Raw genomic sequence first — 14,119 nt, forward strand, 5'->3', positions numbered from 1 at the left:
GAGAGGTCCCTAACAGCAGACTTTCCCATGGCAATGCGCCTTTTAATTTCCTGGCTGCTGGTGTCAAGACTGTTGACTGTGGAGCCAAGCAAGCTAAAGCTGTGTACAATCTCAATCTCTTCACCATCCATCCTGATGCTGCCAATTGGTCCAGTGGTGAGAATCTTTGTCTTCCTGACATTGAGCCTCAATCCATATTGTAGGCTGCAGTCCTTGACGCTCTGCAGCAGGCGCTTCAGGTCTTCTTCAGTTTCAGCAAGCAGGGTTGTGTCATCCGCATAACGCAGATTGTTGATAATTCGTCCACCAATCTTGACCCCACATTTCTCCTCATAGATGCAATATAGAATTAGGAATGACATACAAAAATTTCTAGGAAAAAAGATAATCAAAACAGAGTTTCTAGAGCCAAACACTGGTAGCATGCAATCCAAAAAGACTTTGACTATATTTGTGAAGGAAAAGGTAGGGTAAAATGTCATGAAAACTCCAAAATAAGAGAAAAATTTACTTTTCAGTACTGGCAGTTATATTCTTCAGTACTGGTATTTATATTCTTTTTGACAATGTGCACTTGTGTAAACAAGAAGTTCAAAATGTATGGACACATATGCACCATCTCTTTAGCTTTCCAAACTCTTCAGATCCCTTTTCTGTGTAGTAAGAACATTTTTTATACATGTACATAAAGCATGTTTTTTGGTCCAAGGTCCCCTGAAAAAAGTAGCATCTGTTATGTTTTAAACTCTTCAAAGAAAAGTCAGATGATTGGAAATTCCTATCTAGAAAGTACATATAACAATCAGTAGAAATAGATTTTAAGTGCAGTAACATTAGCTGTGAATTTTCTTCTGATCTGTAGCTGAACTGTCACAGCAATGCAAAAAGGTTAAAACTACCATCTCAACCCAGTAGCAGTGGCAAAGTTTTAACAGTACAGCAAGCAATAAATGTTGGAGGGGATGCAGACACAATTACAAAATGAGCAAAAGACATGGAAAGAATTTTCAGAAGAAGTTATTTAGATGGTCAACAGACACATGAAGAAATGCTCAAAATCACTGGCAAGAGAGATACAAAGCAAATTTACATCTCACCCCAGTAGCAGAGGCAAAGCTTAACAGATCACCAAGAAAGAAATGTTAGAGAGGATGTGGAAAAATACACTGTTGGTGGGACTGTAAAATGGTACAACCACTTTGCAAGGTAGTTTGGCGTTTCCTCAAAAAGCTGAACATAAACCCCTAACAACCTAAAGATGAACAAAGAAATTCCTTATGACCAAGCTATTCCACTCCTAGGAATATACCCTAAGAATATTAGAACCGAAACAAAAAGATTTGTACATCAGTGTTGGTAACAGTATTATTCACCATCGCAAGAACATGGAAACAGCTCATATATCCAGACAGAATCGAATGGATTGAGAAATTGTGGTACATTCACATGCACCCAGGAGCAAAGATTTCGATAATTACTACATAACTTGGGAGGGACTGGAGAGCATTATGCTGAATGAACTCAGTCTTTTTAATTTGCCAAAATTAAGCGTTATTTATTTTACAAACGTGTATTATTGCTATTATTATTTTTTTTTTCATTGCTGTGAACTCAGTCTCTTAAGGACAAATACTGCTTAAGACCATTATTGTAGAAACAGAACTAGTAAAACATACAGGAGAATCCAAAGGAAGGTGGGGAGAGCGGGAGCAGAGGTTTGAGAATGGGCAGAAGGGCAATCATAGGGTCACACAATTTGGTGGATGGAGGGGAGGTAAATGGAAATAGGAAAGACCCAAGGAGATTTAGAAAGCCAGAACACAGGCATAGCCAGTGGGCATAGCTCAATGGTGAATAATTTCATATAATACAATGAATGGGAATGACTGTGTGGAACACAACGTTAATGATAGAGTGAAAACAATGAACTCTGTAAGCAAACCAACATAAAAATGTAAAAAACTTAGAAAAAGTAGATCACCTTAATATACTGCTTCTCACCCATTTTAATATTTATCTTTTTACTACTTTCTGCTATTTCCTCCTTTCTCATCCTTGACAACCTTACGGGGGTAAAAAAAAACCCCAAATTCCAAACAGCTCTGCCAGGTTAGAGCAGCCTTTGAGCTACGTGGGCGAGCCCTGACCCTACCGGAAGTGGCTTCTGGCCGTGCTCCGGAACCAAAACCTCACTCTCCGGAAGTACCTCACTGCGTGGCCGGGGCGGGAAGAGTCGGGAGTAAAAGCAGTGGGGACCTTAAGTTGAAGGCTGGAGAGCAAAGTCACGGAGCAGTTCCCTGAGGCTAGTTTTGCATTAACCCCAGGACCTAAGCTCTCTGCTAGGCTTTTGCTGTAGGCGCCCCTTCTGAAAAACATCCCGCTCTCTCTTCTATGGCGGCAGTATGCGCCTTCAGCTTTTCTTTCCAGGTCTAGGCATTAGGGTTCTAAGGCAGCACATAGGGAGTTACACTGCTAGGCGCTGCACCTCCACAAGAGGAAATGATAATGGTAGTAGTCTCTGGATTTTTACAGCCTATGGGTCAGCTACGTGTTGGCTCCTACTTTACAGTACAGTATTTTAAAACTTCAAAGTCCAGTGATCGCTTCGGCAGACACACTCAAATTGAAACGATGCAAAGATTAATATGGCCCCTGCGCAAATTCATTAACAGTTCCATAATTTTAAAAAAAAAAAAAAACCACCCCAAGACTTTAAGTCCAGTTTAGTGGTTTTTAACAATGGAGGGTGTGGCTTTTTACAAGTCTTTTAAAGTTTATAAACCAATTTTCATATATCCTGTTGGGTACTGACCCCCTCCAGGTTTTCAGAGGCACATGAAGATTGCCCATCCTCCCAGAGCAGCTGGTGTATTGAACTGCATACCTTTGGAGTTTTTAACATTCATCTATCCAGATGTCTCGGTCTTGAACTACTCACCCACTTTCCTCTTATGACTCTGCAACATCTATCCCTCAGGGGGACTTTTCTGCTTCTGATGGTTTTAACAATTTGCAAAGAGGCACAGACATACCACTGAGTCAGAACCCAACTTTTCATTCTAGCAGGGGACTGCTCCTCTGGCATAGCTGGTGGTGGATTCAGTGTCTCAGGAACGGCAGCCCAGCTTCTGAGCTCCCTAATTTTACCAGATATGATGAAATCTTAAGTACCAAACCTTAAAAGAGCAGCTCACTGTTTGGCACTGAAATTAAGCCTGGGCGGTTGTAAAACTTCCGGTATCCTCAGTGTTACAAGAGTCAACTTCAACTCAAAATCTTACCTTATTCTGTGTTAATGGTTACAATCCACCTTGTTCAAGCCTACTGTAATCATCACTTTATTGATGCTGAATTAGATCTCTTAAAGGCCCATTGCTAGAGAACTTTTAATACAGGATCTTTTACAGTAGACTACCTAATTTTTCTTTCAATGAGTTAAGCTGGTGTGAATCAAGCCACCCATTATCTAACAGCTAAGGGGCTAACCTCTGTACTGAAAGGCCTGAAGAATTTTGTTCTGATTCTGCAAATATATTCCAACTGCCTTTCAAGTCAGCAGCATCAGAAGACTATTAAGGCACATCATGCTACCAAGAGATCCTACAAGACATTTGATTACTATTTAAGCATTGTTATAACTCTTTGGGATTTAAGAAAGCCTAAAAATGTAACAAAGAACTGAGATGTTAAGAACATGCAATTTACACTGATTATCTACTTAAGCTCTTTAATGAATCCTTAAAATTGTGTTCTGGGATCATACTCCACCCCCACTTTGATGCCTAAATCCACTGGTGTTCAAAACTGCTAACCTAAAGATGAGCCTGTCAGTGCAGGTCTACCAAATCTTCCTGCGGGGAGGAACATGTGAGCACACATGTTCATGTAATATATTTGGATTCAGGTTTTGACTCAGTTGTATCAGCTGAGTCGATTCTATCACGTGCTCCATCAAAACAGGAGTCCTTTTTTAGCCCCACAGAGCATCTAGAGCATACTGTTCCACTGACAGTATACTCAGAATACAAAACAGAGTGATTGTAACAGATACAATGTCCACTTTATAAATCTAAGTGTTTTTTATTAGATCATGACTCAAACCTCTGAAGTGCTAATGCATCTCCATCAGCAGGGAAACAGGTCCCCATACTTAAGAGATCCTGATGCTGCTCAGCATTAGCTGCACGAGGAGAGGTGTAGGTATAGATGCCACAAAAGATCAGATCCCAACCTCCATGTAATTAACACAGCCTCAAGCCACCAGGACACAGGCCCCCCCAACCCCCTTAATCTTCTCCTCAGCTCTTCTGCTGAAGAATTTGGCCTTTACAATGACTGGTTGCTTCGGGAGCTTTCCCTTCCCCAAGACTTTGTAGTAACCCTAGAAAAACAAAACAAAACAGAAAGTTTACAATAACCCAGTCAAGTACCAACTCACAAACAGGCATGAGAAAAGACAGCTACCAACTTAGACCTTCTAGAAGCCAGGTATGGCATGTTTCTGATCAGGGCACTAACAAAGGCACTGACTGCCCTCACCCATGAATCCAGACCAGCAGATAGATCCTCTCCGAGGACTCTAGCACACCAAGACAAGAGCAGCATCAGGATGTGACTCTAGTCTCGAGCAAAATACAAATCCCTTTTCCCTATGTTTGGCAAAAGGGGAAAACCACATCCACATCCTGGACACACCCGACCAAAAGTGCTCAAGGAAATACAATAAGCTGGAAAGATGGATTTAAAGTTCAACTAGGAGTTTTCACAGGGCTCTAGCCCAAGAAATCCTGGAGCTAATTATGTAAGACTCTCTAATTCTGAATGGCAATTAAGCAAATTAGAATTTTATCATATAGATGATATAAAGAATCCCTGACACCAAAAGAACTGAGCCTCATGTAAACACAATGTTTGTGTATACTCAAGAAGTGAAAAAAACAAATGAAAAGAGGGAATGTTTACTCTCAAACATTTTGTTTGAATCACAGTTGTTATCTATTCCTCTTTTCTGATGAGAAAAAAATGGGACCATAATGGTGTTAAGTTTTGTCATGGTCAAAAACCCAGTTACACTATCAAAGATTAAATTATCTATCTAGTAGGTTACTGGTTTGGTACATTTATGATTTCAAGAAAGCAAATCAATCTATAAAAGCAACAATCCTTCAATTCACTCACCGATCTAACCACATCAATGATCGGAGCAGCTCCAGTCTTGTTTTTTGCAGCATTTATCCTTGTCTGCTCACTGACCAAAGTCCATAATTTGTCAAGGTTAACAGTTGGGCAGAAGCTCTGATTCCGCTTCAGGTGGTAATGTCTCATACCAACCTTCCCAAAATAACCTGGATGGCTGGGAGAAGACAACCATTTTTAGAACCTCACTCTAATTAACCAGTTGATAATGAATTGAGGAAAGGAATACTCAATTACAAAGAATCAGAGTTAAGTGAGAGGCCAGCACCAAAAACTAGTGACTTAAAAGACTATGTATCGGTCTTCTATGTAAAACATACTCTTGGGAGAATAAACTCGCCTAACAATCTTAAAGGTCAGTCTGATGCGTGTCGCTAACCTGGTGACTGACTGTGCCACAAGACCCACAGCCAGTGAATAAGGTCAGCAATTACTCTTCGAAAGCTCTAGCACACCAAGGCAACAACCAATACCCAAGCGTGACTCTAGCCTCGATGACAAGATCTCCTGATTCCCATCAAATGTTAAGTCACCAAGAGAAAGGATTCGATTAAGCTGGGTGCCTAGTAGTGAGAACGTTCTGAGCCAGTCCACCCTGCGCCTTCCCTCAAGGCCCAGTATCAGTAAAATACTCACTATTTGTCAAAGTTGATCCTGTGGTGATGCAAACCACCAGCATTACCTCGGCCTCCAGGGTGCTTCCGGTGCTTCCCTGGAGAGAAACAATGCTACATGGCCAAGTCTTCCACAACTCATTACTATCTCTCGTAAATGACAAGTATTTCCCTACACATCTGGGCTTTTATTTATGCGGTGTACTCTATAAACTATCTTTTTTTAAAAAAAATCACCAGCTACCTATCTACTAAGCTACCAGTGCTATTTTGGGTTTTATTTTTTTAACCTCGAGTTTTGATCCCTTCAGGACGCCAGATTTAACAATGCTGCAGCTGTCCACATAACAGCATTCTCCGTGCGTTCAATTCAACTATACACCCATTTCATTTATCCTTCACCGGCACGATATTCTCTAACATCCGAGTACTATAGGATCGTCAAAGGAAGAGATCAACAGCTAATGATGACCAATTTCCTACCTAGGTGGGATCGATCCGGCTAGGATGATTCCAGGCCGACCCAGCAGCACTTACCGATGCGGCCGTGGCCGTGGCTCACGTGGCCCCGAAGTTTGCGGGTCTTCCTCAGTCTTGACGGCTGTGGGGAAATGGAAGCTTAGTGGTCTCTGAAGCTTCTTAACGAGAAGGGTAGTGGGAGAAGAGGCTTAGTTCCCCTTGATGCGAGACTACGGAAAGGCCAGAGGGCCGAGCAGTCTTATCCGGGCAGCGCCCCGGCGCTCGGAGCCGCATGGCCGGGAGACTGAATCCCAGATCGAACATGGCTGCAGGATTCCCACGCGGGATCCAGACCGACCACCCACGTCCTGTTGCCGCCAAATGCGGACATAGAAAATGGAGCCAAGATTGGGGGATGGAAGTAAAAGTCCAGCTGCAAATAAAGAGCAGCAGAAAAACAACTTACCATTTCGTTCGCTTACACGAAAAAGAGACCGGTGTTCGGTGAAGTCTCGCGAGATATCAAGTGCGGGGGCGGGGCCCATACATCACTTCCGGCCGCTGCTTCTTTGTTGCCACGCCTACTTCCTCCTCTTGAGCGACTTAGCTGCTTAATTCTCGCGACGTTTTTGACATCCTGTTGTTTCTCTGTGTGGTCTCAGGCGCTGAGGATTTAGAGCTCGGTGTTCAGGGCTTTCTCGGCCCCAATAGTAGCGGTTGCGTGTTTGTCCACCCGCCGCAGTGAGGTACCCACCGGTGTTCTGCCTCCGCTCCCTTGGAGCCCGATTGAAGCCGTTTTACATACTGCCCTTACCACCCTCGGGAACATGCCTGTTCACAGTCCTCAGTGGGCGCCCAGTTTTCCTTTAAAAACTTGTCCCATCACTCTGGACGTCTCTGAGTTTCAGAAGTCGGTGGTACGAAAAGCACCGCGTTGGAGAAGACGCTGCCCTTCATTCTGCTTCTTTAGAAGTCACATCCATTTTTCAGTTTTCAGCTTTGATGTCGTGCCCTAAGAAACTCCCCACGCCCCTTCTCCTACTTCCACTCAGCTAGTACTGCTCAGCAGCTCTGTGGGCTCGTTACCCACGCTGCTCAAGAATCTAACCTCCATTGAATGTAGCTTTACTGTTCAGGATGGAGGTAAGCCTTACATCATGTGACCCCGCCCCACAATGCAAATCTACCCGACTTAAAAACACTCTAAACTGCCTCGACCATCTCTTGGTATTATAGCTATACAACGTGAAGATAATCCCCCTTTTTTTCCCCAGGATAGGCGCTGGTGGATTTGAACTGAGGCCGACGCGAGACCTTTGGGTTTGCCGCACAACTCGCTATAAACTACATCCCTAGAGCTCCCTACCCCACCATTTAAAGTACTGGAAAATTATATGGAAAACAGATCGACCTCCTCAGCTGTTAAGCGTTAAGATTGCTTATTTATTGTTTAACAATTTTCCTGTGATAACATTTCATTATTTATTCGGGATTAAAATTTTTGTAAAGAGACTCTCGTTGGGAATACATTTTATTTTTAAATAACTGAATGCTATTAGGGAGCTCTGGTGGTTAATGGTAAGGAGCTAAACAGCCAACACAGGTTCAAATCCACCAGCCATTCTGCAGGAGAAAGATGGGCGGTCCCCTCTGGTCTGATTTACCGCCTCTGAAAACCCACTGGGGAGGGTCAGCTATGAGTAAGTTCCAACTCCTATAGGGGAGAGAGCAGTCGGGTTATTATTTGCCATAGAGTCACACACTTAGAGTGTACAATAGCTCTGAAGCCTGCCCTGTGCTGAGCCATCCTCATGGTCTCCTACACACCTACCCCCTGCCCCCCCATTACCCCGTTATTGTGTCAGTCCATCTCATCTGAGTCTTCCTATCCCACAATGTCCCTCCACACTTCCAAGTACATGTCCATTTCCAGGGACTGGTCCCTACTGGCCACATTCCCAAAACATGAGAAGCAAAGCTTCAAAGTCCTTGCATCCAAGGAACAGGCTGGTTTAAGCCTCTCTACGATAAACTTGTATTTTCTCTGGCAACCCATGGTATATTCCATAGTCTTCTCAAGCACCACAACTCAAAGGCATCAATTATTCTGTCTTGGTCTGAACACTATATGCCTGGCTACTTTGGGCATTTCATTTAAATACTTTCTCTAGTCTTAATGTTGTGATCAACACAGTCAAATGCATCTGCATAGTTAAAGAAACACAGGCATTCCTCTGGTACTCTCTGCGTTCAGCCAAGATCCATCTGATAGTAGCTGTTATATCCCTAGTATCATGGCCTCTTTTAAACCCAGCCTGCATGTCAGGCAGTTCTCTGTCGATGTGCTGTTCCAGTCGTTTTTGGATAATCTTCAGCAGAAACTTGCTTGCATATGATATTGTTCAATAATTTCCCAACTCTGTCAGGTCACCTTTCTTTGGAATGAGAACACATCTATATTTGTTATATCTTCCAGTCAGTTGGCCAGGTGGTTGTCCTCCAGATTTCTTGGCACAACTTGGTGAGCACAACCAAGGCATCATTTGTTGAAATATGTCAATCGATATGCCATCATTTCCTGGAGCCTTGGTTTTTGCCAATTCTTCCAGACCAGCTTAAACGTCTTCCTTCATCACTCGTACGTTGTTTCACCAAATTCTTCTGTGTCTGCCAATTGCTTTTTGGTATAATGACTATACGCTTTCCATTGCATTTGGAAAGTCTGCTGGCAGAGACCTCTCCAAAGTACTGAAGAACAACAATGTCAGTCTGGAGACTAAGGTGCACCTGATCCAGGCCCATGGTCTTTGCAATTACTTGCTATGCATCAAAGATTTGGACAATGAATTGGGATGATAGAAGGAGAATTGATGCCTTTGAGCTCTGGTTCTGGAGAAGAGTTTTGAATATATCATGGACTGCTAGGAAAACAAATAAGGTTGTCCTGGACAGGGTGAGACCAGGCTGCTCCTTGGAGGCAAGGATTCTGAAGCTTCATCTGACATACTTGGCACATGTTGCATGCAAAGTGGGACCAGAACTTGGAGAGGGACATCATGCTTGGGAGGGTGGAGGGACAGCACAGGAGAGGAAGACCTTCGATAAGATGGATTGATTCAGTAACTGGAGTAATGGGGGTAGGTGTGTCAGAGATTGGCACAGGATAGAACAAGCTTTAGGGCTGTTGTACATAAGGTCTCTATGAGTTGCAGGTGACTCGACAGCACATAAGAACAACAACAACAGTCTTGATGTTTTCTATTGAAACATACTTAGCACACCCGTGACTCCTCCCATTTCTGTATTAGGTCGCTACCTCACCTGAATCTAGTACAGGTATTCCACTTCTGTGAAGACTTCTCTAACTCATTTAGTCAAAATTGCTGGTTTCTCCTATCTGCTATTAAACAAACCAGAATATCTTTTTCATTGCCTACTGATTGGAACCAACTCAGTTGACCCTCCATTTGGGGTTTCCAGGGGTGTAAAGCTCAAGGAAGGAGATTCCTCATCCTTCACCTTCCAGAGAGGTATAGCTTTTGAGTTAGCAGGGCAATTCTCTTTGTAACACGAGAGTGCTTATATATTTCCTGCTGGACAAAATTCCTTAAGGTCTCATGAATTCTTTTCCTTATCCACGAATCCCAAGTTCCTAACATGCTATTATTATTCAAGAGATGATTGCAGACTATACCTACACATTCACCTCCAGGTCTTCATTTATAGTCAAAAATACCTTTTCTTATTAGGTTGACTTCAATGTTCAAGATTTCACTCCTTCATTTTCTCTCTGCCTTACTCCCTTTACTGTTATTGTTGTGTACCATCATGTTGAAACTGACCCATTGCTGACTCCAGCATGTTTTCAGAGACAGTAAATAGCGTGAGAGGACATTTTCTATCCTCCCGCAGGACACCAAGTCCATTTGAACCATGTGCCTTTCTTACCACTAGGCCACTAAAATGTGTTCTAGGTCCCCATCTTAAATTTTTCTTGTCTCTATCTCCTGTCTTACTATTTTTATTTTTTACAACCAAGGTCCCTAAGATAGCAGTCCTTCAGTTGTATTTTCCTGTGTCTTGTTTATTGTTTAATCCACTGTGATCTAGTTCTCAGTCTTACCATTACAGTAAAAGATTGTATCCAGATCTTCAGTGAACCAATTGTACCAATGAACCAAAGCTAATTAGACTCTTGCCATTTTTTATACCATTGATCCTTTCTTTTGGTTTTTCTTTTTGGCTTTTTTTTTTTTTAATGATATCTTTCACCATTGATCCTTTCTATTGCACTTCACCTCTTTCACTAATTTTTCTTAAAAAGCTCTTGCCTTCCTTCTCCCTCTCTGGTTACTTCTCAAACTTCTTTCCTGATTCTTCTATTTTGCCCAATATTGTTGATGATCCTCTGGCTTCTGTCTACTTTTCATTAGTACAGTTGTGGCTGAAATCTTCAGTGCACTTCACTTGTCTTTAAGTTCCATAGTGTGTTAGTGTTCTTGAACATTCTGCAGACAAATGAAACATCCAAAGAACAGTCTTCCCTACTCACTAGTTCCTTCCCTTGTACTGACTATGCCACCATTGTCTACCTACATATGATGCTAGAAAAGCCTGAAAATGGTCCCCAAGTCTTCTGTTCCTCTTATATACTGTCACTGTGTTCTTTTGTTTCTATGTCTCTCACATTTTCTTCTTTCTAAGCCCTAGTACGTCTGCCTTCATTCAGACCCTCATCTGGATATAGTTTTTATCTGGAATAGTCAACACCCATCTTAAATAATCACCCGATGTGTATTTTAACCCTCTTCCAATCCCTCCATCTTCATACCTCTTTAAGGTTAAACTTCCTAAAATATGATTTTTACCCTTTTACTTATTTAAGTTCATTTTCTCCCTGTTGAACAGACTATAACTCACCTGTCTGTCCTCAACTTCTTCCTTACATGGTATAATTTGGTACTTCCTGTCTTTTGTGTCTTTGGTCATGCTATTTTCATGCCTGGAGTGCCTACCCACTTCTAACTACATTTCCCAAGTCTTCCTCGATTGTTAAGGTTCATCTTACTATGTTTCTTCCCAGAACACTTATTAGGTGCCACCTGCTCCAACCCATATCAGATCTGTGAGCACTTCCTTGAACACTCTAGTCCATAGTAATAATAGCTAACATTGCTAGATACTTTGAAGTTTACAAAATATATCTGCATGAGAGGTCAGCACTACGAGCTCCGTTTTATGAATAAAACTGAGGCACAGAGAATTTGAATGATTTGCCAAAGGCTGCAGAGGAAAAGAAATAGCTCAGACTTGGCTTCAGTCTCTTTCTAGAGCCCCTATTTTTACCTCAGTGACCACTCCCTCTCTGACCTCACAGCATGATTTTCATCACTCCTTCAACACTTAATCACATACTGCCTGTGGTTAACAAAAAGAGGGACCTTTAAGTAGTTGGGAGCAAGTTTGAACAAGTGATCATCCTCTTATTGAAATAAAAATTGGCCAATAAAGTCCACTGGGATGAACCTTCCAGAAAACTAGTTTAAGGAAGATAGTCTGTAAATGGAGGTAAGTGGGGCAGAGCCTTGGGAATAAAAAGTGACCATCAGTGGTAACTGACTCCTAGAGAAGGAACAAGACTAGACAGAGGTTCTGAATGATGTTTCTGGATAATTCTTCAGATTCCTCAGTAATACAGGAAGTATCCAGAAAAACTGTAGCCAGAGTGCTCCTGAGAGACAAAGATGGTGAAGCTTTGTCTCATACTTTGAGAATGTTATTAGGAGAGGCTATTCCTCACCTAAGATAGGAGGGTGAGCAAAAGATGGATTGACACAGTGACTGCAGAAATGGGCTCAAGTGTGTCAGAGGTGATGAGGATAGCACAGGATAGGACAGGGTTCAGATTTGTTCATAGGGTGCTATGAATTGTACTTGAAGACACTTAACAACAGTACCGGAACAGTTTGTCCCTCAGGCTAGCTAGGTGACTGAGACATTCCTCTCTAAGTGGACCCACACTCTATATTGGCTTCTTTGCTCACTAGCATTTTTCTCAGTGACAGTTTGCTCTCCCTGGGTGATTGTCTTGACTTGCCTTTCTAGTCTGCTGCCTCTCCTTCATAAAGTGCTCTTGTGACTTACAGGTTTGTTTGGGGATGTTTACTGTGGTTCAGTTTCCCTTAGTCTGCCACCTCTGAGAAAGCCAATCAAGCTAAGTTTTTGAACAATCAGACATTAGGCACAAGGTATTCTGTCCTTTCCCTACTCCAAGTACCCAGGGCATGCATGACCCTTAAATGCCCTCCTCCTCTGTGACATCTCTTCTGAGGCAAAGCATGGTCTTGTGACATCTTAAGAATCTGAGCTCTGTGTGTGCCTCCCCTTGAAAAGCAAGACCTCAGAAAATAACTGTGAAATGAGCATGAGAAAGATTATGCCAGTCGGCAGCCTGGTGAGGAAGGTAACAGACCTTTTTAGTACCCAGACCTCTCTGCAGGTAGCCTCAGGAACCTCCACCCTGGGGCTCCTCTCCTTTTCTGTTCTCTAGGTTCCCAAGTTCATCAGTCTTTCTGACAGCATTCGTGGTATGGATGAGTCCTGCCTTGTGTTCTTGCTCTTTTGGTGTTTTGTGTCTTTAGATTTGGCCATTTGGGAATATTGTATTGCTTTGTATACGAACAGATGATTGTTTCTTTAAGAAGGGCAGAGCCAGGATTTCTGTTCCTCTCTAAGAAGGAAAACTCAGAAATCCAAATTTATTTCAGAAAGATTTGAGGAGGGGGAAGAGAATAGAAAAGACAGTAAAAAAAAGTAATAGAAAATATAATACAGTATTAAAGAAAACTTTGAAAAAATACATAAATATTAAGACCTCAAAATGCCGTCACAATGCTTTTTTCATTTCTGACTCACCTTTTACCTCTTGTCTACATAGAAACCTAGCTCAACTGATGATCTTAGTATATACATGCTTTTGTATTCTACTTTTCATTTAATATTGTGACTTCCCTGGTCTTAGTAACTTACTATGTTTAATGGCTGAAAAATAGTTCATTTTCATCATATATTATAAATTACTAAACCATTTTTTGTGTATTGTTTTCTCTTAAATTTTTAATTCTTGTTTTCTTATTAGAGATAATGATAAAATGAACATTTGTATATTTTTATTATTTTGATTAACTTGCCTAAGATAAATTATCAGGAATTTGAATTTGCAAGATTATAGAGTAGGAACATTCAGTATTCAATTTATATTGCTATTTTTTTTTCAAATATGATGAATTTTATATTGTTAATTTTTAAAAAAAAAATCAATTGTACCAGTCCATTTATAGCAAGAGTATATATAGTTTTCTATTTCAGCTTTACAAGACTTAGGAGTTTTTGTCTGCCATTTTAGTTGATGATGTTTTGTGCCATTGAGTCATCTACGACTGTATACAACAGCTCTGAAACTTGCCCTATACTGAGCCAACTTCACCATCTTGGACCCACCAGACCCCACCAGTCTCTGTGTCAATCCATCTCTTCCAAGGTCTTCCTCTCTTACTGACCTTTCACCCTTCAAAACATGATGTCCTTCACTAAGGACCCCTCTTAACAACATGCCCAACAAAATGGGAGATAGAGTTTCAACATCTTTGCTTCCAAAGAACAACCTATATTTACCCTCTCTATGACAGACCTCTTTTGTTCTCTTGGCAGTCCATGGTGGTTGTTGTTGTTGTTGTTATGTGCCATCGAGGTGCTTGCGACTCATAGCGACCCTATGTACAACAGCCCTAAACTCTGCTCTGTCATGTGCCAATCGCACTGTCTCTGACACTCCCATCCCAATTATCCCA

The 14,119-nt window shown here is 41.8% G+C and overlaps 2 protein-coding genes across 2 annotated transcripts in view; one reads left to right on the forward strand and one right to left on the reverse strand.

Moving 5' to 3' along the window:
- Positions 1-4,252: 4,252 nt before the first annotated feature.
- RPL27A (ribosomal protein L27a) lies at positions 4,253-6,814 on the reverse strand. The gene is made up of 6 exons (XM_006885601.1): positions 6,736-6,814; positions 6,504-6,637; positions 6,348-6,411; positions 5,833-5,908; positions 5,179-5,353; positions 4,253-4,381 (listed from the first exon to the last, which is right to left on the reverse strand). The coding sequence occupies exons 1-6, from the start codon at positions 6,812-6,814 to the stop codon at positions 4,253-4,255; spliced, it is 657 nt and encodes a 218-aa protein (XP_006885663.1).
- A 282-nt stretch (positions 6,815-7,096) lies between these two features.
- Positions 7,097-14,119, forward strand: part of TRIM66 (tripartite motif containing 66) — a 92,434-nt gene continuing 85,411 nt past the window's right edge. The window contains exon 1 of the mRNA XM_006885602.1: positions 7,097-7,186. Within this exon, the coding sequence (XP_006885664.1) occupies positions 7,097-7,186 (90 nt within the window). The remainder of the gene's footprint in view (positions 7,187-14,119) is intronic.

Source organism: Elephantulus edwardii, unplaced genomic scaffold (genome assembly GCF_000299155.1).
Source record: "Elephantulus edwardii isolate Elephantulus edwardi_28Jun2011 unplaced genomic scaffold, EleEdw1.0 scaffold00044, whole genome shotgun sequence".
Classification (NCBI taxonomy): domain Eukaryota; kingdom Metazoa; phylum Chordata; class Mammalia; order Macroscelidea; family Macroscelididae; genus Elephantulus; species Elephantulus edwardii.